General features: G+C 38.6%; 2 protein-coding genes across 3 annotated transcripts in view; one reads left to right on the top strand and one right to left on the bottom strand.

Moving 5' to 3' along the window:
* The window catches only part of TERT (telomerase reverse transcriptase), a 38,592-nt gene extending 30,825 nt beyond the window's left edge, over positions 1-7,767 (top strand). The window contains exons 16-17 of one of the 2 annotated variants that reach the window (XM_026077570.1): positions 4,269-4,381; positions 7,731-7,767. In XM_026077570.1, the coding sequence (XP_025933355.1) occupies positions 4,269-4,372 (104 nt within the window). In that variant the 3' untranslated portion in view covers positions 4,373-4,381; positions 7,731-7,767. Of the gene's footprint in view, positions 1-4,268; positions 4,770-7,730 lie in introns of those variants that run through there. The other variant, XM_026077571.1, reaches the window with a different exon arrangement.
* Positions 7,768-12,281: 4,514 nt separating this feature from the next.
* The window catches only part of LOC112971807 (sodium-dependent neutral amino acid transporter B(0)AT3-like), a 31,981-nt gene continuing 17,413 nt past the window's right edge, over positions 12,282-26,849 (bottom strand). Inside the window, exons 6-12 of the mRNA XM_026077566.1 lie at positions 21,788-21,900; positions 20,702-20,830; positions 19,917-20,073; positions 18,009-18,213; positions 15,739-15,898; positions 13,752-13,914; positions 12,282-12,494 (exon numbers count right to left, since the gene is read on the bottom strand). Coding sequence (XP_025933351.1) covers positions 12,282-12,494; positions 13,752-13,914; positions 15,739-15,898; positions 18,009-18,213; positions 19,917-20,073; positions 20,702-20,830; positions 21,788-21,900 — 1,140 coding nt within the window. The remainder of the gene's footprint in view (positions 12,495-13,751; positions 13,915-15,738; positions 15,899-18,008; positions 18,214-19,916; positions 20,074-20,701; positions 20,831-21,787; positions 21,901-26,849) is intronic.

Here is a 26,849-nt window from a genome sequence, read left to right as displayed (position 1 = left end):
AAATGAAAAATGAATGTTCAGATTTCTGTTTAAAAAAATGGAGAGTAACTGGCAATTAAATAATTTCTTCCCACAACATAAACTCTTACAAAACAACAAAAAAAGTGACAATGAGGACGACTGTCTTTGAGACAGAAGCATTCAGTGTGCTCTGTGTGTTGTATCACAATCAAGTTAAGTATGTTGGCAAATTTATTTGGCTCTCCACTCAGTGAAAAAAGCTGTCAGTGTACCAGGCTGGCCTCTGGGGTACTCCCTGTCCTGGTCAAGATGTGTAGTATGATCCCAAACCAGCCATAGAAATTATAGAAATTTGGATTCTGAGATATCGAAAGTAGCTTTTTCATCATCAGTAGCTTTTTCTTAAGAGGTCAGTACTGCTGTTGAATTTAGTCCCAGTGAAGACCACATGCAGGAACTGCTCCAAAGTTCCTCAGCACTGACTGTATAATTAAGCACTCTGGATAAGATATTACTTGGGCTTATTCTGTAACACTGAAAAATTCTTCAGTCTGGTTCCAGAGTAACCCCTATTGGATCTGTAAAAGTATCACCAGCTTGGTACCAGTGCTAAAACACAGTGCACCGAAAAGAGAGCAGTTCTGTTTCTGAAAATAAGCATTTCCTTCCCTTATGAAAGGCCCACAGACAAAGCCAGAGTGCACACAGTCATCTTTTGGTGGTGCAGTGTGAGTGTGAACACTGGAATATTTCTTAGGGAACAAACTGATGGTTGGGATTGTAGCAAGCTCATTCCTGACAGACATGAACATGTCCTCTGAACTTTCTATACTGAGCAAAACTTCAGTGGCCTCTCCCAGAGAATTATTCAGTGATGCCAAAAACAGAGGCATATTTTCTGCTTACTGCTGCTGAGAAGCCAGTTCTGTTCAGCCTTTCTAGAAGCACAGGGAGAGAAGCAGGTCAGCCTCCTGGTGGGAAGGAAATGGCTACTTGCTAAATGCAGAGAGTTGAAACCAGAGAACTGAGAAGAGACTGCGCTAGTTAAACTCTGTAGGATAACTGCTTCGGAGAGCTGTGTCGATTCTCCAAGATCCGTATGGAATCTGCATCTGAGTTTCCATCTTTAGTGCTGAGGGTCTTGCTCTGAGGAACTTTGAGGGAGCATGATCCAAATTGAAGCTCCCCCATTCTCTGTGTATGTCCTTTGCTGTTGTGACTGACAGTATATTCAGGGCACAAGTGTAGCCCCAGAAAGCTCTGTTGTTCAGGAGAATTTCTTTCATGTGTATGCGTATATACCTTAAAAGCAGAATCTGTGCTGTCCACACCACCATGGCTACTAGGGGGAATGGACTGGGAAGGGAGGTTGAAATCTTTCCTATTTTAAGTAATGAAATGTTTTCCCTATGTTTGAGGTTCCACTAGATTCATTCTATTGTACCAGCCCAGCCATTTGCCTAACTGCAATACTGACCACAAAACTTGCATGGTCCAGGCCTGACTCTGTATGTGCAGTTCCCTACCCAGGAGGGAAAGTTGGCCCTCTGTCAGCTGGATCCTCTAGCAAGAATGCCCCTTGCAGAAATTGAATAACCTGATTTACGAAATTTTGGGGGAGAACTGTTAGCATCCTACTTGTGTGTCATGGAGGTGGATTAGGAAAGGTCCAAAGACAAATCAAAAATGATGACCTCTTTTTATTGAAAGAATTTCTCTTTGATCTTCTGGATTTCAAAAGAGATGTCTATGCAGCTAAGAAGAGCTGGACACTGTTCTCTGGCACTACGGCCAAGTGGCACATTATGTGCATCAACTGTGTAGTGCTTGGTCTGGGTTTTCCCTTGGAGTACTTGTGATACCCAGTGGCCCTGAGACTTAACAACATTTTAGATGTGAGCCTTTTCACAGCCCTCGCATTTCACACATGCTATGCTGAGTTGCAGCCCATCCGAGTGGTCTTTTCATAGTATGAAGTTAAGTGTATGGGTTGTATGCCAAGGGTGCAGCATGGAAGGCCTGTGGGGATGTTTGATTGCTACGAAGCCTTCAGGAGTAATGCTGAAGGACTATAATATAGAGGAAGCCAAATCTTATGCAGGTTTTTCTTTATGCTTCCTGTTAAGAGTGGCCTCTGGCACATTTTAGCTCCTTAACCATACCTGCGGATGGTTTCGGAGAGTACTGGCTAGCATGATTCAGAGCTCTTCTCATTGTGTGCCCACTGTTAAGCAGTATGGATGGAAAGTGCTTGCACTTGCTCCCTTACTGTTCTAAGGAGCAGTATAGATGTAAAGGAAGGGCACTTTGGGAACCCTAACATCATCCCAGGCCACAGAGTTCTTTCGAGCAGTTCTCAGTCCTAGTGGGATTTCAGTCCAGCGCTGTGTTCTTGTGAGCCTCCCCTTTGAAATAATAGGTGCCTCTTAATTTTTTTCATCTTTCTGTGAAAGATGCTGTTTCTCTTAGTTGATGTTTTCTCTGTTAAGAGGGAGGGAAAAATCAAGCCTTTATCTTGTTAAAGACTATTTTTCAGGCCCCTGACTGTACATATTGTTTATATTTGTGTTCTCTTCCAAATGAACTTACTAAGATACTGAATAACATAGGGTGGAATCCTGCAGGAACCCACCAAAAATCCATTTAAAAATGTAATTATAGATATTTTTCTATTCAGTCTGGTTAGTTTTTTGGCCTGCATCACCTTCATTTCTGTGTAATGTTAATGTTGTAATCAGAACATCATGCTGTAGAGAAGATAACCACAGAGCTAAGCATAATGTAGAGCTACCAGACCTAATTTTAAACACTATTTTAGGCACTATTTTACTTCTGGAACTCAGGTTAGTGTATATGGATGTCAGAGTGGCCGTGACAGCAGCGTCATTGGTTCTCATGTGTGTTCCTGTAAAGTAAAGCTAGTTCAGTATCTCTATTGCATAGCAATCTGCAGCACAGAGATAACCAAGTCCGGTAAGTCAACACAGGTGCTATTAAGAACTACACTTTTTGTTGTTGTTTTGGAGATTGTATCAGCTATCATAAAACCTATTCTTCCCATATGATCATGACGTCTGACAGCAATTGATATAAACTTAATTCTTTATTTGTGTCTCTGTACATGCCTTTTCCATTACTCTCCCTTGGAATCAATATCAAGCTCACAGGTTTGGGGGAGGAGGTTCTTTCCAATATTCCAAAACTTGTTTAATATCAACATCAGTGGCTCTTCAGTACAAGTTGTCGTCATTCTTCAGAGTGGAGTATTTTCAACATAGTTACTGTTTAACATCCTTCCTATTGTGACCAGTGGGGAAGGGATCAAGAGTCTTTTCTTATCATGATAAGATATAAATACATCATCTATCTCCTTCTCAAATACAGAACAAATGTTTATTGAGCACTTCTGTCTTTCTGCATCATTGACAATTTCACCAACTCTGTTTAGGTAACCGACTTAAACTGTTGCTAGGATTTAAAATGTTCTTCCTAATCTTTAAAAAGTCTTTTTTATTGTCTTTAATTCTGTTGACCGTAGACTTCTCTGACCTCCTATATTTCAAAACTGTTACATCGTGTTATAAAATTTTCACGCCTGATTTAAGAGCCTCATTTAGTCTTCAGCATTTTCTACCTTAAGGGTGGCTTTCCAATTAACTTACAGTGAGGAGAATTGCTGTTGCCCATATTTCAGCAAAACATGCATTCTTCATGTGGGCTTTTTTTTTTTTATATGCCAGTTCCAAAAATAACCTACTTTGATGCCATACTGAAAGTGTGGGGGGGGGGGAGAAGGGCAAAAAAACAATTTGGGAATAATTTCCTGCTGTAAATAAGCATTAGCAAATAAGGACCTGTCCCTTTTCCTAAGCCTTGTTTAAAATAGGGTCTTTTAAAATAGCTATCCCTTGACAGATGGCCTTTTGGGGGTGCATATAGTTATTGAGAAAAGTATTTTAGCTTTTCCAAAAATCTTTAAAATTCTTATATACAAACAGAGAAGTGTTATAAGAATATAGTAGGAGGAATTTACTTAGTTTGTTAATGTTTTAGAATATGCTTTTAAGTCTTTTATTTACTAGCAGTTGTCTGCTTTATTTAAGGGCAGAATGAGAACAACAAATTTTGCTATAGTTTTTTGTTTTGTTTGTTTTGTTTTTAATCCTCATATTCCAGGTGTTGTTAATAACACTTTTATTGCATTGAACTAGTATGCATTTCGTGAAAATGTGTTAAACTTTGTTAGCATTTTCCCTAATATGGAGTTGTTACTTACTCACAATTTATTGTTTGTGATATTTTTGTAGGTAAAATGCAGCTATTCAGGAAGATCCCAAAGGATACTATGGCACTACTGAAGACAGTGATAGAACCATCTCTTTGTCAAGATTTCAAAGCTATCTTGGACTAACTGATTAAGGTTTATTTTGTAATCTTTCCAGATTTAAAAACAAATGCTAGGTATTTAGATGACTATTCTCTGTAGTTTATTTTGGTAGGATGGGCTTAAAGCAACTTTATTCAGAAATTTCCCAGATTTGTTTCTCAGATATCACACAAGTAATTAAGGACAGTAGATGTTTTTGTTAATATCTTGTCTGTGTTTTCCTGCAATGTCATTGCCTGTTTGTTTGAAGTAATTGCCTCTGTTGCCTTCAGCAATTCCTATATTCTTGATGAAGACATCTTTAAACTATATCCTGTGCAACCAGATCAACTTTCACGTTTCAGTGTATTGTTTCTGCAGAACTGTTCTCTGCTGCTCTGCATTGCATGCTACTTTATAATAAATTGTCTGGATATTTGCAGTAATGCATGCTTGACTCAATACCTTTATTTTATAATAATCTTCAACATCCCTTCCAGCTGGACTTTGTCCTGAAAGACACTTACCTGCACAGAGCAAATGCACTTCATGGCTCTACCTAGCAAGATGTTCAGGTTAAAGATTATATACCTTGGATAACACAACAAATATAAGTCAAATTTTCAGCACAAAATCCGGGTATGTTTAAAGCATGTTTAACATATTTTGAGCACTTGCTGATATTCTTAATAAAAAGTGATATACAGAATGATGGTGCTCCATTTATACCTACAAAACCAAGAGGAATCAGAGTCCTTCATTAGATAAGATCCTGAGTAGATTACTCTTCTATTTGCATTTCCTGTTCTTTATTTAGGCTTATCTTTGGCCTCGTAATGTTACTGAAGTGCTGTCTTAGCCCTGGTTGGCACTGATGTAGAGGGCTGAGTTTTTGTCATATGACTGCTCTGATCAGCCTGCCCATATGTTCTCCTTCTCCAGACTTGCATGCTGAATTTGCATAGTTCTAATTATGAATTTTCTGTCTCTGTTAGAGGCTAAATAGCAGCTGCTGGGAGGTTTTCTCAAAGCAGATGGAAGACACCTTACTAGAGTGAAACACAACATAGGCAGCATTACCCAGCAGATTTTTTCGAAGAGTGACAGAACACCACCACACAGGCAGTTGTCCTGGATACCTGGGATCAGTAATACAGCTCTTAGAAGGCAATCTGCAGTATTGTAGTCTGTACATTAACATCATAGCTCAATTTAAATTGTCAAATACATACTGAGTCATTCATACAGCTTTCTTTGCTGTATAGTGACTCTGTAAAAATAAATTTAAAAAAAAAATTAAAAAAGAATAGCCACAGAACTATCATCACCCCTACTAAAGTAGAAAGCAAATGAAAAACAGTCCAATTACACCCCAGCCAGCGGCTCAGACATTTGGCAACTCCCCTCCAGAATATTTTGCAGTGACACTGGTGTGAGAAAGCACCATAACGGACAATGGGGCATGAGAGAGGCCTCGCAGGAGAGGAAGGATTCAGGCTTAGTTTACTGGAGCATGTTGTGGCAGGAAAAGGCAGCCAGATGTTCCAACAAGGCCATAGCAGGGATGAGTTTTGAGCATCTGGAAAACTTGTTACATTTCCAAGGGAACCATTCCTGCCTCTGGCTTTTCATTCCTTCCTCAGGCTTTCTTCAGCTGTTCATTCCTTCCAACCTGCTTTTTCCCTCTCCTGCTGTACTGCATAAGACTTTATGTAGACACAGGTAAAAATTTTGACTGCCACTTACAGCACAGGCCCTGTGCATATTGTAGGTCATGTTAAAGGTGGCTGTGTTGGTGGGCAGCAGTAAGGAGGAGTGCATGTTTATTTTGTTGTGGTCACTGGATAAGCCTTCTGAAAAGGGGAAGGCTGAGGAGACTAACACTTTCCTGAGAGCAAACAAGCATGCCAGTTTTGAAGAACTGTCTGGAATAGAGGCTGGGGCAGCCTGAGAGATACCTCACAAGCCCATGGGCATGTGGAAAGGGTAGAGAGCTTGTCTGCAGTGAAGAGCAGTCTTGAGGCAAGCTTCCAGTATAATCAAAAGTGTCCTGAATATCTGGACTGGAAAACTGGAGCAAGAACCGTGCTGAACTTGTCGCTGTTTCAGAAGCCATTGCAAGTAGCTGGACTTGGGAGAGTTAGAAGAAAACCTCTACCCTCATCCAAGAACATGATAGTTATGGATAATTTATTTCTAAGCCTTTAATTAAGTTTGATGCAAGTTCAGACTTCTCTGTGTGTATGCTGAGACATACCTTGTTCTATTTAACATGTTTTAATAAAACATTAGTGTTACAGACTGGAAGTTTTTAATGTGTTTCAGCATGCTCCTTTCTAGAAAAGGGTGGAGCTGTTTCTACCTTAAGGAAGAACAAGGTCCCATTTCTAGCACTTCTCCTTCATCCTGCTTCCACTTTCCTATATAGCTTGCAAATCACTTTCTAAATGAAACTAGTGCTTTCCTCCACAGCTTTGAAACTAGTATGGTACATAGTTGTAGTACACTGCTGCTCTTGTGTTCTTATTGCCTATCTCTGTAATAAAGAGTCGTGTTCTAGGCAGCGGTGTATCTAATGAGGTGTCAGAATGCTGTCCTTGCTACAGATGATTTAGTTTTTATTGTTTTGGGGATTTCTTGGAGGAGAGAGATAAGTATCTTGCAGGGAGTTTCAGTTGCAGTCTTTTCCCCAAGCAAAATAGCTGATGATTTAAATAATCAGTGTTCTGAATTTTGTGTGTGGAAGGGAATTCCCTTTAAAGGAGTAGTGTGCTGGAACACAAGTTTGGAATAGAACTGGTGGTGCAAATTTGGAGTTATTTGATCAACTGTTTCCTTCTAATTTTCAAAATACTTAAATATTTGCATGCCCTGTGAGATGATGTTGAAGCAATTATGCTGCTAGAAGCAAGGAGTTGCTAGTAGTTTTGGAGTTGAACTCTGAGGTCAGTGGGCACTTTCACACTTCTTACAGCTATTGCCTCCACCGTGTCCTGGTCTAGTTTCTCTATTCCTCTGTAAAATTGCAGAGAGTAGTCTTAGGGCATCTTCTGCTTAAATTAGACCCACTGATTCTTCCTTATATGGCATTCAGGGACTCTTCATTGCAGCTCCAATTGGTAAGTATGTTCCCGATGGTCTACCAGTTTCCTCTTCAGTTCCTCCTCGTTCTTGGCAGATTCTGCTTCTCTGTCAGCACCTTCCTGACTGACAACACTTAGAAACACGGAAATGTCATTACTGAGAAGCTTTAATGTAGAACTTCAGCTCTGTGTCCTTTAACTTTCTCCTTCCATTTTTCTAGGCTTTAATGTTGGAGATTTTCCCATTTTTTCAATGTTTACTTTTTCTCCCTAATATTCCATCCTATTCCAACTAACATTGGACTCATCTGTCTTTCCAGATACTGCATGTAGATTATTATTGCATTAAGGAATGCAGGGAATGTAAATTTGTTTGGTGAGTAGGATAAAGCCCATTTTTACTTTGTACTACAATGGTCTAGTGGTATAGACTATAAACGTTGTGTCTCAGTTGTAGGTGTAATTTTGTAAAAATGCATTAAGTGTAACCCTTGCAATTGTCTGAGCACATCTTTTTGCCTTTTTCCCCACAACTACTTGCAAATGCGTCAGTTTTAAATAATAACTGGTGTTTTTGAAGGCAACAACTTCAGGAGGTAAACAAGTCTAAATACAATTCTGAAATCAAAAGATGACTATTTCAGTTTAAAATATCTTCCATTTAAGAAGGCAAGTGAAAATAACACCAAAACTGCTATGTGTTTAGCAACTGGAAAATTTTGAAATTTTAAGAAAAGCTGACAGTCTCTACAGGCAAATGTATAATCTTTCTTGCTGGTATAGCTCAGGACAGTTGGAAAAATATGTTGTAACCATATGTGTAAGGAATAGATTACAACACAGCAATAACAAAGATGTAATGCTCAAAAATGAATAGTCTATATTGTAAGGAAGGTAGAAATACTCAATAATTGCTACTTCTGGAGAAAGCTGTTCTTAAATAGCAATACATCATGGTAGTAAAATATTTTCTAGTGCACTGTAACAATGTGGTATGTTAAACAGCAACTGCTGACATGAAGCACTTGGCTGGATTCTATAACTTGAATCTGGAAATACTAAAAGAATTTGCTGAGGAGCACTCTGAACCTTTTCTAGGGGTTTTCAACAATCATTGGAAAGCTAGGAAAGTTGCAAAAGTCTTGGGGTGCTAAGATTGCCTCAATATTTGGGAAAAGGTAAGTAGAGAGATTGATCAGAGCTAAGCCACTCAGTGTAACTGTACTGTTTAACCTGTGTTCTGGGTCAGCCTGCTGTAGACTTCATTTGGGCCACTTTGGGGAGGAAAAGTTATAGGGCTGATTTTTCATTTTTATTTATTTATTTATTTGAATCTCTTTGCAGGGCAGGAAGGGAGAAATTTGGCACTAGGCCCTCTAGAGGAAATCGTAGCATCCACAAGCTTCCAACAAGTCCAGCCTCTTCCCCTTTGCTCCCTTTTGGGAGAGGATTATGGACTGTGAATCTCAATTTGAGGAAGGTGTCAAATTCTGCCATGTAGGGAACTACATATATTCCACAAAGCATATGCTCTTCTCTCAGTAGCTTTTCTATGTTTTTTGGTTTTGGATAATTTGGATGCTTCCTTATTTAGAGGGTTGTTGCAATGCACTTTCTGAGGCTTTTTCCTTTTATCTGAGGGCTATGGATTCTCTTTGAGGCTGAACATAATGTCTATATGTGTCCCTTATAGATTTACACCCAAAGAATCCACTGTGTACTTACAGCCTGGAGAATTCTAACACCATGGGGAAAAAAACAATTTTGAAAAACTGGCCAGGACTGTATGAGTTCGTGGTAGAGTATTATGGCAAAGAAGATCTCATGTGATCTGCAGATGTAAGACTGGGAGGATAGTGAGCAGAAATAGTGCTTAAAATGTAAGACTGAGACACAGATTCAGATTCATGCTTGTAGGCACACACTTACTGAAGTAGCAAAGTCTGTCCTGCTGTTCAAGAGAGAAACACCTGTAAGATGCTGTGCTTCATATAAATAGGAAGTAAATAGGAAGTTTTTGTAGCCTTAATTTTACTGAAATAAGGCTACAGTTTGGCACAGGAATTTTAGTGGAGGTCACATCAGAAGTGCACTGAGAACAGGAAAGCAATGTTCCTGGAAGAGTGAGTTGCCACATTTTCTGCATGCCTACTTTCGCTAAACAATAACTTTACTTACTGCATTTCCCTACTGTCAGTTGAAGTTAGTGAAGCTGAAGAATGTCTTCCTCCCTCTGACTCCGTCCCAGACTGAACTGTGTCCAGTGATCCACAAAGTCTTCCATCTGGTGAATGGAAAGGAGCAGCTCAAAAGTCGAGAAGTTCAAAATTCCCAGCGCCTGTGAGTGTTACGACAGTGACTCAAGATAGATTTATGGACTCTGAAAGTCTTGTACATGTAGTGTGGTTTCTTTCTCAACATACCTATGTTAGTTGGGTATGTTTTTCTTTAGAGACAGATCTCTAACGAAATATTTAAACCTGCTACGTGCACATATGACTTTAATGGACATCTATGTTCATAGAGACAAGTATATAGTATGTCTCTACATACCTCTGTACTTTAAGTTGATTAAAAACTCTTATTTTTGTAGTTATAGCTATATATGAATATATGCTCAAAATTGCAATTGTATTGATTCAGTTGTAATTATTTATTCTTTATGGAAGCCTTTTTAACTCATCACCATCACCTTTCAGATTTAATTTATGACAGGTAGTTGTCCACTGTATGCCTAATTTTCCCATTTGTTACTTGCTTATGCTCCTAAGCTCACTTGTAGGAATTAACCCTTCTAAAACAATCAGCAGTTTTCAGAAGTATTTTAAAAATAGGTCCTCTTGCATTTATGCTTGTATTTTAATATTATAACAAGAGCTAGGACTTCAACAGCCAAAGGCAGTAAAACTGTTGTTGATGCAACCAGGAGAAAGAATAATAGGGAGATTAATTTCTCTTATTAGAGTGGCCAGCACAGTTCAGCGGGCAGGAAAGAGTCAATGCCATGCATACAAAGATTGTCTGTTCTTTTCTACTATTTTATTAGAGCAAGTCATTATTTCCTGTTTCTGCACACCTTTCTCACTAAAGAGAGGCTGTGCAGCACTTTGTTCTTTTAGCAGTAACTGATATGAGTGAGTGGGCTGAAGCAGTTGTCATCAAGCTCCTGGCATGTTCAGTGAACGTTGGTGTGGTCAAGTGAAGGTGTTTTGATTTAAAATGTTGTCTTGCCCAGAGGCTCTGCCTCCGCTCACAGTGGTTTAGTATTATGATGTCAGAGAAAAGGCTGTCTCACAAGCCTTCGGTTCTCAGCATGGCCTTCTCTATTAGGCTCTGCAGTTTGCTGTTGTCTCCCCTCACCAATGATACAAGTAGTCAATACCCCTGCCAGCAAACACTGGTGAAGAGTATTTGCAAAAGCTCTCCTTCATTGTTGTTTTCATTTCAGAAATGGCCTTGTCTCCTGTCTTACTTCCTCCTGTTCTTCTATTTGTCTAGGTCCCCCACATGGCCCTCTACCTTGTATCCTCCATTGGTGTAACCCCTCAGGCTGTGGCAAAGGAGGTAGAGCTAAGCCTATTTCCACGCTACTTGAGGATCAGTAATGAGTTGCTGTTTCTTGTGGAGAGAAGAAACACAGCAGAGAGCAAGAGGAATTCTTTACAGAACAGGCCCCTGCTGTGGGCTGTGGTGAAGAGCAGGCTCCTCACAGCTGATGAAACTTTCAGAGAGATGAGAGCAGAGCATTAGCACTGCAATATCTGACATACCAGGATAATTAGCAACATACATCAAACTTTCAGATGTAGAGGCTGTGTTTGAAGGTCTGTGACAGTAGCTTGTACCATCCCTGCAGGATAATCATACCACATCTGGAGACCACTCCTCCAGATGAAGAGGGTGGCTGTCACCACCCCAATTCCTATCAATTAATGGCCAGCCATTTGAGGATGCATCCTGAGCAAAGTGACAGGGGAAGTCTTCAGTGCCATCATCAACAGCTTTTACAGTGTAAATCTGTAGAATGTCAGTGAGTTTTCTTGAACTTTTGTAACATCCTAACTTGTGAGGTCCCAGGACATTGATTCCTGCAGTTTTTTCCACAACAATAAATTTTGGTAAGGCAAAAATGAAGTAGCTGACCTCTAATTTCACTACATGTGGTTCTGTAATGATGACTGAATGCCATGCTTTAAAATCTGTAATAGCTTGTGGATGGGTTGTTTGTGCTAAGATAATATATTTTTGCAAATCTGATTATTCAGGTTTTAATGTACATTATTTTAATTGCTAATGCTTTATTTTGCTCTTTGCAATATGCAAGAATATAGAATAATCATAAAATAACTACTGTTTAACTGCATAAAGTGATTTACAAGAAGCAGAGTATAGTAAACAAGAGGAGTCCTTACTCTTTGAGAGCTTCCATTCTAAATCTGTGAGATGGTCATTGAATGAAATGGGATGCTTGTGCTTTAATCTTTAGTTGATGATCCTTAGGAACAAGTTTTTTATTTAGAAGAGAGGTGAAGGGAGAGAGAGGGCACTAGTAGGCATTCCAGTTTTAAAGTGTGGCTGGAGAGAGATGCAAATTTGGTAATGTGTGAAAAGGGTTATGGAAACAGGGCTGATACTTGGTTGGTGTGTAAGATTCTGTACAGGTTGTAGGAGGGACAAGATTAACTCAGCTGTGTGAAATTGGTTGAAAATGAAGAAAGGAAACAAAGCAGTGCTGTGTATAGAGTGCTGGTGACTGAATCTAAGCATAGGAACTGCATAAACCATGTTAGCTGGATGATACCATACTACAGCTAATCATGTCTAACATAAAGACTGTCTTATTTTTACTTACAGATAGATATAACATGAATTTATATTTTTGGATGAGGAAAGTTGCTATTAGCCCCCTGACATGAAAACACTTCTGGTGGCACAGAACTTGGGTCCTTGCTTCCAAGCATTCGTTTGATCAGATGAAAGAGTGCTACCAGAGGTACAAATATACAAGGGAAGACAGCTAACAGCACACAGATGGCCAGTACCCAAGGTGGATAGACTTTCTCTTCTTTCATAGGGAAATCTTCCTATGGAGATAAAAAATAAGTAAAAGAAATACTTGAGATGAACTTACTTTTTTTTGCTACAATTTTCCATTTTCTTATGTTGCTGTATTAAAGATAACAGAAGTTTTAATCTCGCTGCATGATAGCGTTGAGTGTCGGTGTCCTCTGGATAACCTTGTCATGAGTCTAAACGTGGCTGTAAATGTTTTATAGTCTCAAAGATTTATAGTTCAAAGTGTGAGATACTCCTAGGGACGTTGGGACTGTGCAAAGAGTTACCAAACTTTCACCCTCCCCTGGTTAAACTGATTGTTTTTGTAAGTACTCAAAGCTTACCTGGTTTCAGCCATTAGTAAGCATGCTCTTTGCCAAGTAAGGAAAGATCTATATGGGTGATTTCAAGGAAACAATAGTAATACCAGAAATTTCAGTTTCTGCAAGTCCATGGCTATGAGTTTTTTGGGGGGATGACAGATAGATACATAATGAAATTCAGGGCATAAACTGCTACTGTAATTTGTTGGGAGCAGAGAGTTTTCTCTTGAAGTACTAGTCCTTGCATGTATTTGTACTGTGAAGGTTCACCCTCTTCTTTGAGGGTGACCCCTCTGAAGGTTACTTTTTGCCCATGTGCAGTCTAACACCAGAATCAGTCTTCATACCCATATCCAGGATGTATTTTAACTGTCTTGAGAGGGATCCAAGAAACTGCTACCGACATGAATCAATACTATCCAGATCAAATGTTTTCAGCTTTAACATGTTTTCACCACTGAATTAACCAACACTCTGTGAGGACTGCTCCCCCTCCCGCTGTCTGCCTGTCAAAGTCACAAGTTCATACATTCATCTGGGCTCCAGTGATATTGATAGTTTTCACTGAGAAACGTCTTCATCCCCAGCATTTGTTGTGCAGCTCTAAAGCTGCACCCGTACATTTGTGCTGCCCCTGAACCTTATGCAAGTGTGGTGTCCCCATGAGACATTTCACTTTAACAGTTCTCTGCATTACACATCATCTTAATTTGTAAGAAAAGCTGAGTGTGGTATATATAAGATTTTTCAAGAAGAGGCCCTGTTAACAGGAAAGCCATTTTAGCATTTGAAATCCAGTGACCTCTATGCATGTTGGAACCTCCTCATCCTAAGCATTTCATCACTTCAGGGTGCATTATGTAGCTAAGCAGTAGATAGCAATGATCTTAAAGGATCAGGTAGGAGAGAAAAATATATAACTCTGGCTTTTACTATACAAGTTGAAAATATTAGGGAACATACGTATTTAGGGTTCCAGGCTCCATAGCTTGGCGACTTCTGTATCTGAAGTGTTACAAAGGCCACAAAGACAATTAGCAAGAGCAGAGGGCTAATATACCTCCATGTGATCTGCCAGTAGAGATTTGGGTTTCGTCCAGTCATCCATTTCACATCTTTACTGAACCTTTTAAGAGGAGGCAAGTTTATGATGATGTCAGATCTAAGTGGTAACAATTTCACTTTTCTGATATTTTGTTAAACACGTGGTACAGTTCCCTAAATCTTTTCTATTCCATTCCCTTCTTTAATAACTTACCTCAGACTTAATTAAATAATAACATCAATAAAGTGGGACTAAGAGACCAAATCCTTACCATTGATGAATATAACTGTCTGGTTTTATCACCTGAGTACCTGGTTTGAGGTTTCTAAGCACAAATAAGTGAACAAAATAGCTTAGCAGCTCTGTAAAACAATTCAAACATTTAAAATCCATGAAATTGCCAAGGGGGCAAACATAGCTTATTAGGAAGAAGTCTGAATTAACTAGCACCAAATGAAAACAAATCAGCTCAGGTTCTGCAACCTTAGCCAGCTTCCTCTGCAGTCAGTGACAATTATTTGGAATTTGACATGATCTTTTATTTATACCTCTTACAGTTTTGCATATATGAATATACAGTAAATATATCATTCTAGACTTGGTAGTTTGTTACAACATGTGTGTATCTTTCAAGTTGGAAAGAGTTTTGTCGTCTGGAATAGGAATTATGATTTTTCTGTGTTCAAATGTCAGATTTGTCTTTAATTCTATTAATCTAACTGGAGATATTAGAAATTCTCTTGAGAACTAGGGAAAAAAGTGATTTGACTATGCTTATATTCCCTAGTAGTCAAGAGGAAAAATAGATGATAGTTATACTAGCACAACAAAGAAAATAGAGGTACTGTGGAATCCGGAGTGTGTTGTAGCACGCGAAGCCAGACTTTATTCCTACTTCTGCATCATGTAAGATTGAGGATGGCTGTATGTGCAGCAAGAGAGATGTGTGAAATCATAAATGATGATTTAGCCTGGGAGTTATTACCATCTGAAATGTTCCAAAGATTCTAACAGTATGTTATCTGGAGGATAATGCAGGAACTTCAGCTGTAATTGAGGAATTTTGTTTGTTTGTTTGTTTTTGCTTGTTTGTTTTTTTGGTTTATTATTCTTAAAATCACTTAAGTTGGAGGGATCCTGAAACACCTTAATATGCAACAGCACTGACCAAACTTGTGTTCATTCTCTATACAGTATACAAACTGATCTGCAAAACATCAGGACCTCCAAGATCCTGGTGCCAAAGTAAGAATTGGAAAGGTAAAGGTAAAGTCTCAATATGTTACTGAGAAAATTATGGAGGAAAAAAGATTCATATTTACTGAGAACTGGGGGAACTTCAGGACTGGAAGAATCCTGAGTAGAGGGGACAGGTTTAATCTAAATCAAAATGAGATAAGGTTTCTGGAATTTACAATTGAAAAGGATGTAGGAAAGCTTTTAAACTAAAGACTGAATCAAATTAGTCTCTGTGCCTGAGGCAATTTTCAGCATGCAGCTTGAGCATTTTAATGTTATGGTGAAGCTACTCCATGTTGCTTGCTTTAAAGTTTGAAGGGAAACAAATAATGCTAAACAAAAAAAAAAATACAAGAACATACCACACAAAAGGGCAGTAACAGGAGGATGTTTGAAAGACTAACTTCTCTTGGACAGGGAACTACAATGGCTGTTGGGTTTTTGCTTTAAACTTAGGCTCCACTTCCATAAGCGCTAAGCAGAAAGTGTCCTTCCTGTCTTACAAATATGAGAGACTTGAAACAAAGAATGGTACCCACATTCACAGAACCGGTAAGTGCTGCAGAAATAAGTTAATATTATATATCTGTATGTAACATGCATGGGTTGAGAGGAAAAGGTATTTACCTCTTATGAGGAAAAAAAACCCATCTGTTTCCAACTTACCTTTTAATTTTATAGACATACGCAACCCCAATCACTTCAAAGAAAGCAATGACTAGCAGAGGCAAGGAGCCTGCATAGCTGTCAAAAATGTCAATCCAGTAACTCCCTGAACCCAGTGTAAAACAGAGAGCAATAAGGAAGGAAATTAGGCATATTATACCTGAAGAAAAAAGATATCTTCATTACTAGAGTACCAAACTGAACTTGCTAAGAATATTTTTGTTCTAAACTATTTTTGCTCTTGTTCCAGTGATTTTTATTCTCTCTCTCCATATATGGAGCTAYAACAAGCTATGTTTCTTTGGGGAGCTAATATCACTTCCCAAACGCAGTTCTCCCCCGCATGTTAGCCAAGCGACACCATTTGTTTTAAGAGGCATGCACTTGTGTGACTCAAAGCTTCCTTCATACTTAACAGTTTCAGCAAATAGTTTGAATGGTGCTGTCCTGCCATAGGCTAATTTTTTTTGTCTGTTGCACATTGACCATGTAGCAAACCTCAAGTGCTCTGATTTCCACTTAGTCCCTGGCCCTAAGCATAGACAGCCAGAACCAGAGAAGTGCAAGGGATGTCTGGATTTCTGCTCCCTGTTTCCTCAAATGGCCCAGAGCTAAGAATGTGAACCCCATTGTGTCCCTATGTGTAATTGTATGGTTTAGGTTTCACTGTGCTTCCGTACGATCAGTTCTGTCTTAGCCAAGATATGAGTCTAGAGTAATTCAGATGAAGAGTGCAAAGGAGGGAAAGTATCACTGAATTCAGACATGGGCTGCAAATCCAATTTGTATGTTCTTGTGCTGCGTTAGCAAGAGCTTTTGACTCTGAAACAGCTTTGGTTCAATGCTGCATAAAACTGACTCCAGACATGTTTGCATTTTGCTAATAAGCCCTTTGGAGCTGGAAATACTGGGGAATTTGGTGCAGAGCCCTTGGTTTGCCCCTACAGAAAACCAGCTCAGAAAGTTTAGTGCTGAGCTAAAGTCATGTCACACCTTGAGCTAACTAGGTCAAGCCAGCCAGAAGCCATGGCAATATAGGTCCTCTGCCTAGGAACATGAAAGCCATTTTCAAGTATTGACTACAGATGCGTTTGACACAAAGGTGTTATCTCATTTGTGTTCAAAATTCATACCTGATTCTTTTTGTATGGAACTCCCTGTGTTTGTGAGATATATTTAAATAATTGTCTGGTTCTGTACTACTTCAGTGGGGGGTGGGGGGGAGGTTTGTGAGTGGAAATGCACTAATTGTTGGCCTAAGTTTCAATACTTGTTTTTGAAAAAGCTCATATTCTGTCAAAGATTAATTTCAGAATGGCATGCTTACCTCATCAAGTTGTAAATATATTAGTTGCTGTGTAAAAAGTTGCAGAATGAAAAGGACATAATTTCGATGCCATAGGAGAAATGCAAAAGAGGCGTGACAGCAATATATCCCATAATTATTTAAAAGGGAATGTTGCAGAAGTGTTAATCCATTGGTTCAAACTGCCAAAAATTTTTCTAGATGGATTGCACAGTAGGATTTCTTCTGTTCTTCTCTTCTATATCCAGTTGCTAACATATGCTTTTACATTCGAACAAAGAAAGCCAAAACGAGCATGTTCAGCACCGAGTCTGGTTCCTGAGAAGCAGGCTGGATTCAATAATTGTTTCTGGTTGAAAAGATTCTAGCTTTGATGCATGAACAGGGTAGCAAATACACATTTCTCAGTTTTTACATGATAATTTTCTACCCATATATGTTCCCAATAAACGTGAAGTAATCTGTAGGTGCATAACTCTGAATGAAATAGGGGTGAATGGCCTGTGTCACAATTATGACAATGTGGTATATGGTAAGCTCACACCTGGATAGTTATGGTAGACCAGCTGAGGTAACTTGTTGCCTTAAAGTGATTTGTTTAGGTACAAAAGACTCCGAGTCCAAGACAAGGCTCTTTGTGATGTTTGCGACAGTTCAGAGTGATCTTCACTCCAAAACTAAAATCTAACAAGCTCTCCCAGACTGACACAGCTCCCGCAAGCTAAGAAAAATAATTGCAAGGACAATATAAAACTGTCATCTGGCAACTTCTGCTGTAACTCTGCTACCTCATCTGTATGTTTATCTTCTGCCAATACAATTCACTGCCCTTACTGATACTCTGAGATAGCTAATATAATATTACAGATTCCTAATTCCTTTCTGATATTTATTAAGCAGTTATTAAGTTTGTGCATTTATGCATAAGCCACCATCTTTGAACAAAGCAAAGAAAATATCTTACCAGATATAAGCTCTTTGGGTGTTGATTTAGATATAATTTGAAGCTCCAAAAGAGGAGTGAAGACTCCCTCGATATTTCCAAACATAGAGGAAAGGCCCAAACTGAATAACATTATAAAGAACAGGATGGCCCAGGCCTGTGAGCCTGGCATTAGAATAACTGCTTGAGTGAAAATAATGAAAGCCAAGCCAGTTCCTGATACACTCTGCAAAATTCACAGATTAAAAAGTCACATTATAATGGCTTAAGTGATAGTTTTTCAGGCATGTAAAATTGTAACACACTTCTTTTATGTTCCTATTCTCAACCTCAAGTCCAAAATTTTGGTTGACAGACCAGTTCAAGCCGATTGCTGGTGCTGATTGCACCTTTCCCTGGAGCCAAATATGCTGGTCAGTCTGTTGGGCCACATGGAAGCCAACAGTTGGGCAGATGGGTAGAAGGGGGAGTGTTTGTTGAGGTGGAAATGAAGATCTCCATTTTAACTTTAATTGTTCTGTCAAAGATGTCTATAGGGTCATAGGCCAGAATTTTAGCTTGCACAGAAGGAGCTGGGTCTAGAGTAGAGAAGCAGATCGGTGAACTGTTATTGAAATGGCAAGTGTCTTGCTAATGCCATCTCAAACATGTTTTATAATATTTATGATGTAATAGCTGTTGGAAAGAGGAAGATGTGAATAAGGGTATGATTGCCACCGTAGCAGCAAAAGCTGCTGAACTGTTGATCACCAAAAAAAAAAAAAAAAAAAGCTGATAGGGAAAAGCTCTATTTCAGCTGAATTTCTTTGAATTCAGCCTCCCAGGGACAACACAGATATTTAAATCTAAGCAATTAAAGAATGCTAATGTTACAATAATTTAGAAGTGAAATATATCAATTAAAGTGTAAATCAAAAAGGGTGTAACTAGAGGGGGCAGGGTGAAATAGGACCTGAGTCGGGTCAAGGCTGGAATGTCTTCATCAGACTTCCCAGTCCAATAAGTAAAATAGTCTGTTTCACTTTTCACTATAGGCTATTGCATACTACCACACTGTATATCTCTAGCGAATGTGCCCACCCTGTTGTCCTAAGAACTTGTTTCTCTCAAGGTCCCTTCAGTTTTCCTCTTCCCCCAGCTCTAACCATAGTCTTTTCTCCTTAGGTGGTGACAACTTTTAACAAGGGAATGCGACTAGATGAAAAACAAGTGAGTGTTACAGGACTAGACAGGATCACTGGAGCAAGTGGAATGAGGTTAAAGGATAAAACAGAGAAGAAACATTTGTGTTGGTGATAAGGAAAAAGGTTCCTGAAGATTGAGGAGAAGGAAAGGGAGAGGATCATGATATATTTTTATATTTTGGGGGAAAAAAATATGGTGAGACCCTGTGCAGAGAGGAAGAGAAATAAAGGGAAGAAGGCAGGAGGAAATATGAAGATGGGGAAAGGCAGGCAGAAAAAAGACAGTGATAAGACACTTCCCTGGAGGTCGTGTATGTTATCAAAGGCAACTAGTGCACATGCATTGTAACAGCTCTTTGATAACTTAACTGCCAAGTATGGATTTAGAAAATTCCTATTAAGCATCATTTTTCTATAATCTTTCAGCTAAATCTTTTCCCTGTTTTGCTTATTCCTCTAAACCAAAGTAGGACTGAATCCAGTGTCCATGGTAGGCTCCAAGTAGGAGTAGCTTTGAAAACTAGTTTTATGATTTAAAATTTATAATTTGCATGCTGAACCAGATAACTTTGAGTTCAGACTGCTTTATAGCAGTATTGATTCTTGAAATTTAGAAAGAATTGTTTTATTTCATGGTTAGGTAGTATATATTCATTACAAGTACAGTAAAACTTGTATGAAAAAGGAAGATATTGGTCCTTAATTTTCTGTTTAAGGGTTATTTTGTAGGAAACAATTATGGTACCTGATCAAGAAATTCTTGAAGGTCACAGCTCTTCAGTTTGAGTCCAGCAATTTTTTCTGGATATGATGAATTCAGGAGCCTAATCCAGGTTGTGTAGTTCTGTCGCATGATGCTTTGTTCCGGAAGATCAAATTTATTGATGATACTGATAATGTTCCTGCCAGAGAAGCCAATATATCATTTGTTTAACTGTTTGCAGTTTGTATAGCTGGAGATGCTATGCCATGTATTCAAATGTTAATAGACTGTTATGTTTACTTTCTATGCTGTTATTTATATTACCAAATATAATGTTAAATGAGGATATAAAATCTAGGAGAAAATATCCAGAGACTACTTAATATGTCATCTTTTTCAAATAYAGATGCTGATTACTCTATGCAGATACAGTTAATAAAATATGCTCCTATTCTTATTGTGTCCTCTGTCCAGGCCATTTCCTCCATTTGTATTTAGTAAGAAACTTAGTGAATCCTGTGGGATAGGAAAAGTTTTTTGACTGCTTCTTATGCTAGTCTGATTGAGACCTGATCCTTGATTTGTGTGTTATTGTATACACTAATTGTGATGGATTGTTATATAATTTGTTTTAATTCTTACTAACACTACTCCCGATCATTGTTGCCTTACTGCCATATTTGATATTTTTATATTAGACTTCCTCCCTATATAGATGCTATCCTCTTCAGTGAAAACAAATGCTCTAAATAACTGCTTTTCAAGTAACACATTATCTRTCTAGGCATTAAAACCACAGTATAGCATTTGAAAGACAAGTGTCTCACCTGTCCAAGCAGTCCCAATAGCCAGTGGTTGCTTTAAATCCCAAAACAGAAAAGACTGGGATGGAAGCATAGAGCGATGTCATGCAGTTCACAATTGCTACCGTCACAGCATCCTTTTCACAGTCATTTCTACAAATAGAATGTAAACAAGCAAAGTGACTAAAAAAAAAACAAAAAAAACCCCCAGTATTTACTCATCCTTTAACATAGAAAATAGTTTCCCTTTTGTCATTAGCATACAACACCAGTTGTTAGTCTATGCTGAACATACCTGCTGAGAATGAAAAGCAAATTTCATAATCTTATAATTGGTAAAATAAAAGATCTTTAAACTTTATATAACTGTCATTCTCTGCTGGTTGATGGAACAAGTATGTTCTAGTGGTATTAAGATTCTGATATAATCCTCCTTTGTTCTTGTATTGGGGAAGTCCCTGGTTTTGGAAATGTGGGAATGAATTTGTGCAGATTTTCCCCTCTGACTTTAGACTGACCTTTTGCCTGAAATTTCTGCTCTCTTAGTGAGGAGGCATATTTAAGCAGTGATAGGAAGTTGACTGATGCATGATATACAAGTATGTGGCCAGTACAATAATTATATCTGCAAGATAGTTCCACCATGCCAGTAAACACCTAAAAATATTAAGAGGAAAAAAAATGCCTTTCATTTGGTCATGGTCATTAGGGTATGGTGAAGTCTCTGGAGTTCTTCGTTTGTATTGATGTAGCTCTTCACATGGGACATATATATAGCTAGTGTATTCCCTGGTGTGATTTAATATCGTACTATGGTGTGGTGCAGGTTAATTGCAACAATTTTGCAAAGACTAAAATAAAACTGAAATGTTAGTTGTTTTCTGTAAGAAATAGTCTTAATTGCATTTCTGAAAAAACATTTTCTTTTTAAAAATTGACCCCTTTAGATTTTTTTTTTCCTCTCAGCATATCTATTTGTCCTTCAGAAAGATAGCAGCTCTTAAGATTCTTTAGAAATATTCCAAGGAAGAAGAGTTTTGAGAATTTTAGAAAATTACATAAAAAGCAATAGGAATTTAACTGACTCGTAAAGGTTGTATTTCTACTTACTTTGGTGGATTGTAGCTTGAGAAGGCAATAAGCCCTCCAAAAGCCAAAGAGAGAGAGAAGAAAATCTGGGTAGCTGCATCAAGCCATACATGGGGATTTTTCAAAATGTTCAGCTGAAATAATTGGAATAAATTAATATGTTAAATTATACTTCAAATTCTTCCTCTCTCATTGTTCTCATAGCTTATCTTCTACGTCAAATGTAAAATTGTGAATTGTGTTTCCATTTAAATACACTGAAAATGGAAATTATACAAAATATGAGTAAAGCATATGTTTCTGAAGACAAAATTTTGTCTATTTAAATGTATGTAGTAATTTTAGAATCTGTTCCATTTTTAAAACCCTCACTAAAACAATTGCACATGTCTTTTGTTTGATAAAAATATGTTTATAAATGATAGGCCATAGGCACACAATAGGAACAGTACCTTGCATTTTCCCTCAGTTTACTTCTTTTCATTAGCTCACATACTGGCTAACTTGGAGTTTAAGAATATTGTCTTCCTAAAACTGTGCAGACAAATACTTAACATTCCTAGCTTTAAGATGTCAAGTGCTTTTATAGCTTTTCAAATTTGTAGAATTCACATATTTAGAAAAGCTAGAGGCCCAAGCAGAGAGGAAGGGAACTTCCATTAAAAAGAGCACCTTAGGGCAATAAAAAGCAAAAGGTCGATGTAGAAAAATAAGGAAAAAAAAAAAGAGAAGTTGATAGAATGAAATTTAGATTTTAACTTAAGAAAGGGAGACATGAAAGAGGAAACTAACTGAAAAATTCTATGGCTGCTGGGTTACCGAAAGTAATATACAATTTTAAGTAAGTGCCTGGACTGAAAAGAAATCTTACTATTAGAATCAGTCTAAATGAAGAAGACAAAATTATTAGTACTGCACAAAATATAGATGTGCTCAATAAATACTTCTTTCCTGCAGCTGGCTAAGCAGTAGCATGTTATATTCATATCCTACAAGCTGAATCACTTTCCAATCCATTAGCAAGTAGGGGGGATAGAAAATAGCATTGGCTAAGCACAAATATTTTAAAATTCAGCTGGCCTGTAAAGACTATCTGGCCTACAGAATAGGTTTTCATCGTTTTACGTTAATCTGAGTGTAAATCACTCAAATCTACATCCTAGTCATTCAGGCTGAGTTGTTGAATGTTTTGTGTGTCCAGTCTACATGTCTGTACTATTGATCCTGGTATATGACCATTAGCATTTGCAGGGATGAGAGGTAAATAATCCAAAAGATGCTTAATAGTATTTTGGGTTTCTCTAAAGCTGGCCTGAACTTGAAGGGCGAGAATAATGCCATCACCTCAGTTTGGATAGATTCAGTGAATGCCATAACTGCAGACACATTCTCCACAAGCATGCCAGCGCTTAAACCACAGGAGAACTAACACAGTATAGTGTTAGTTAACACAGTGTAACATGCAGGTATGTGTGACTCCTACTGGCTGAAATGCTTCAGCATGGCAAACAGACCCTGCTGAAGGTTTCTTTTGGAAGATCTTAACCAAACCCTCCAATGCCACAGTGCTCACTGGTAGGACCTCATGCAGGTGCAGAAGTAGATTGTTACTGCAGTACAGAAACTACCACATTTCTACATGGCCTTGACAGTTTGATTAAGTGCTGCCAAGTCAATTGTCGGTGACTATGTAATTGTTACAAATCTGGCTTTCTGATTAGGGACTTTTTGGTGTAATTACTTTTCTTGACAGCCAGTGGCTAACAGGTAATGCTGCACATAAAGACAGCAGTTCATTAAGCTAATAATTTGGTTCCCCCGGATACAAGGAACAATGTGGACAGACCTAGTACCTTTTAGGAGTTTTAAGTGTCCCTGTAAAAAAAAAAATTCAAAATAATGTCAGGTGTAAAACTAAAGTGCAAAATACAGAAAAAAATTACAAATAGCCTCCATGATATAGTATCCGGTGCCTGTGTTGCGCCTCTCCTTCTCTTGGCTACTCTCACTGCTCATTAAATAGCTACACGGGCTCAGGTATCAGTTGCCCATCCATGTTCCTGGAATTGTTCATTCCAAAGAACCCCCAAATATTTACAGTCCCTGAAGCTCTTTTAGATGCAAAAGAGGCTGGAGAAGTAGGCACTTGTTTTTGCTTATGCTCCTGAGCCGAAACAGATATCTGTAGAAGCTGAACCCTGTTCAGACTGTTGTTAATGCTTGAAGGTGTCCCTTTTCTGCTGCCTCTGATTTTTCTGTTTTCCAAGAACCTTTCCCAAAGTCTCTGTTCCAACTCCAGTGTTTGTTTCATCCTTGTACAACTTCTGCTTTTCCTTTGAATGACTGTGAACATGAGATCAACAACTCTTGTTTTCCTGTCATCTTCACTTTCCATGTAGCCAAGGATTGGGAGAAGGTGAGTAAATCTTCAGAATTCTCTGTGCCTGAAAGTCAATGAAAAAAAAATTCATTATTTCTTCTAGAACTTGAAGAGTGAAAGTGTATTAGATGGCAAAAAGCCTACTACATATTTTTTCACGAAAGTAAAACCTCTAGCTGCCATATTTATTATTTGTATACAGTATACACTTCTTATTTGTGAGATTTGCTAATCAGAATAAAAAGTACAAACTTGGAAAGGGAATGAACCATGCAATGCCCATTAAAAAATAAAATATTACAGAAAAACTACGATTTCTGCTGCACTGCAAAGTTGTAAAAAATCACCTCCAATGAGTGGAGAAAGTCAAGAAGATTGATAGAATGCTGAAACAGGCAGTAGATGAGCTAATTCATATTTTATTTTGCTAAAGCATCACAAGCTTTCTGCAAAAGGACAGGAAAAGAAAAACAAAACAGCAAATACTTTGAAATATGCAACAGGATTTTATGAGCTAATATGGTCCAGGATAGGCCAGGAAGAAATGACTAGATCTTTGAAGGAGAAAACAAAAAACAAAAACAAACAAGCAAACAAACAAAAACCCCACCACCACTTTGGGGCATCCCCTGTAGAGAAAGAGAACAAGAAAGAGTGGTATTTGCTGATGGCACTGGTGGGAATGGTTCCTCATTAAACAAGCTAACAAAAAGGCAATACTGGTACTAGAATTGTTGTGGGCAAGGGGAAGAAAAGAGAAAGGAAATACAGTAGTTCTGTTCTTACTGTCCTTTTGAAATCTTTGGAGTGACAAAATCCTCCGTAACAGTGGGTATGTTAGTATAACAAAGAAATCTCTCTGTTTTTACATTATAACCTTCAATGCGATAACAACATCCATAGTAGATAACACTTACCAGGGTCTTGCATCAGTTCTGCTATTTCCATGTTTGTTGATAAGAACATAGGTTCATCACTAAAAATATCTTCAGTTGACTCTTCAAGGATATCCCCAGGAACTGCTTCCTTAGATGAGCTAATCATTAACTGCAGGTTGATTGCAGTCAGATTTTGATTACGACTTCTGGCGCCAGTCTACAAAACCATCCCATTCTTCTTTTATGATGATCCATTCCCCCTCATTACTGTAATATCTCCAAGCTTTGTGTCATACATAAATTGAATATACATAAATCTTTCTTACATTAAATTCACTGTATAATGATCATAAGCCCAGGAGACATAAGCCCATATGTCTAAGCCTGACAACCAGGCTGAGACCAGCAGGCCAAGCCCTGTTCTAGTTGTGCAGGCTAGACGTACTTTCTTAATTAAGACATTGTATGAAAGAAAATAGGCCTTTATTTGAGAGCCTGCATATATGATGTGTGTGACCGTAGACTGGTGGTGTCAACTTGTCAAGTCTACTCTGCTGTGAGGAAGAATTTATTGTCCTGTCCAGGCCCTACTAAAATGCAAGTGAATGTCCTGATCTTGTAAAGACTAAGGTATCCTTTATGAGCTCTGACAGTTTTGAAATGGATGCCTTTGTCTCTGGGCTTGCTGGGGCAGGGGTGAAGTTGTCTTGTCTAAGCCCTCTTGCTGTCATCCCTTACCAGGCTGGTATGCAATGCATCTTTGGGCTTGCATTTTCCCTTAATCCTGTGTTCCTGTTGGGGGCTAAGTTGATCTGTGTTTTGCAATCTCTAGAGAGATTGTAGATATATAATAATAATAATAATAATACCTGTAGACTGTTAATATTGTATGCCATCTCTTGCTTTTCCATGCATTTCTGAAGCTCTTGATGTTTCATTCCCTCCCACCAAACACTTCTGATAGTCCTTTATAAAAGGTCCCCTAGATCAAATACACAACATAATGTGCACCCCAGAAAGAGGTAGGGGAGAAAAGAGGTTCTAACAAACAGGAGAGCTGAGGAGGAGGAACCACTATCATATAGAGGCTGATACCCTGAAAGAGAGACTTTGGAAAGAAGTCTAAAGAGGTTCTTTGCTAGATACCTCAAACCAATAACCTGTAAGAATGCATCCAACAGCTTGTTTTACCTGATAGGTTGGGGGGATTGGGGGTAAAGGGGAATGAGGAAAGGAGAAAAAGTCCCATGGTTGAGGAAGAGCCAGTGCATTGATTCCCTGAGGGAAGGGAAAGGGCAATACCCAGTGCTACTGAGGCAGGAAGCATTGCTGTGGTTGTACAGGCTGGATTACAGATAAGACATCCTTTGCCCTCATGCTGTGCCCTCATGGATTGTCACCTTGATTATTTCTGTGGCATGGGAACCCAACAGCTCCCTACTTCAGGTTCAGAGCCCATAATGACCTGGATGGCACTCAGGATGCTGATGTTGAGTGATTATCTTACAGCAAAGGTATCAAATGCCCACTCCACTGCCACTTCATGAGAATTCAGCAATTGGTTAGAGAAGTTGTGTGGTTTACTATCATCCAGATGGGAATGTGTGACCAAAGCTATTTGAGAACATGGAGTACTGCAGGTCAGGACCTCCTACCCCACCCTGTGTTCCTGTCATGAGTGGGGAAAAGGCACTGCACTGGTTCCACTCAGACTGTCCATAACTGTGTAATATGTGGGCTTGTATACAGAACTTGTGGTGTATCCATGAACTACCCTCAAGAGTCAGCAAATGCCTGCAGAACTGGGGACTGATGTTCCTTTCAA

This window comes from Apteryx rowi, unplaced genomic scaffold, assembly GCF_003343035.1.
Source record: "Apteryx rowi isolate R43461 unplaced genomic scaffold, aptRow1 scaffold_458, whole genome shotgun sequence".
Taxonomy (NCBI): Eukaryota; Metazoa; Chordata; class Aves; order Apterygiformes; family Apterygidae; genus Apteryx; species Apteryx rowi.
The sequence above is the reverse complement of the archived record's forward strand: the minus strand, read 5'-3'. Positions and strand labels throughout refer to the sequence as shown.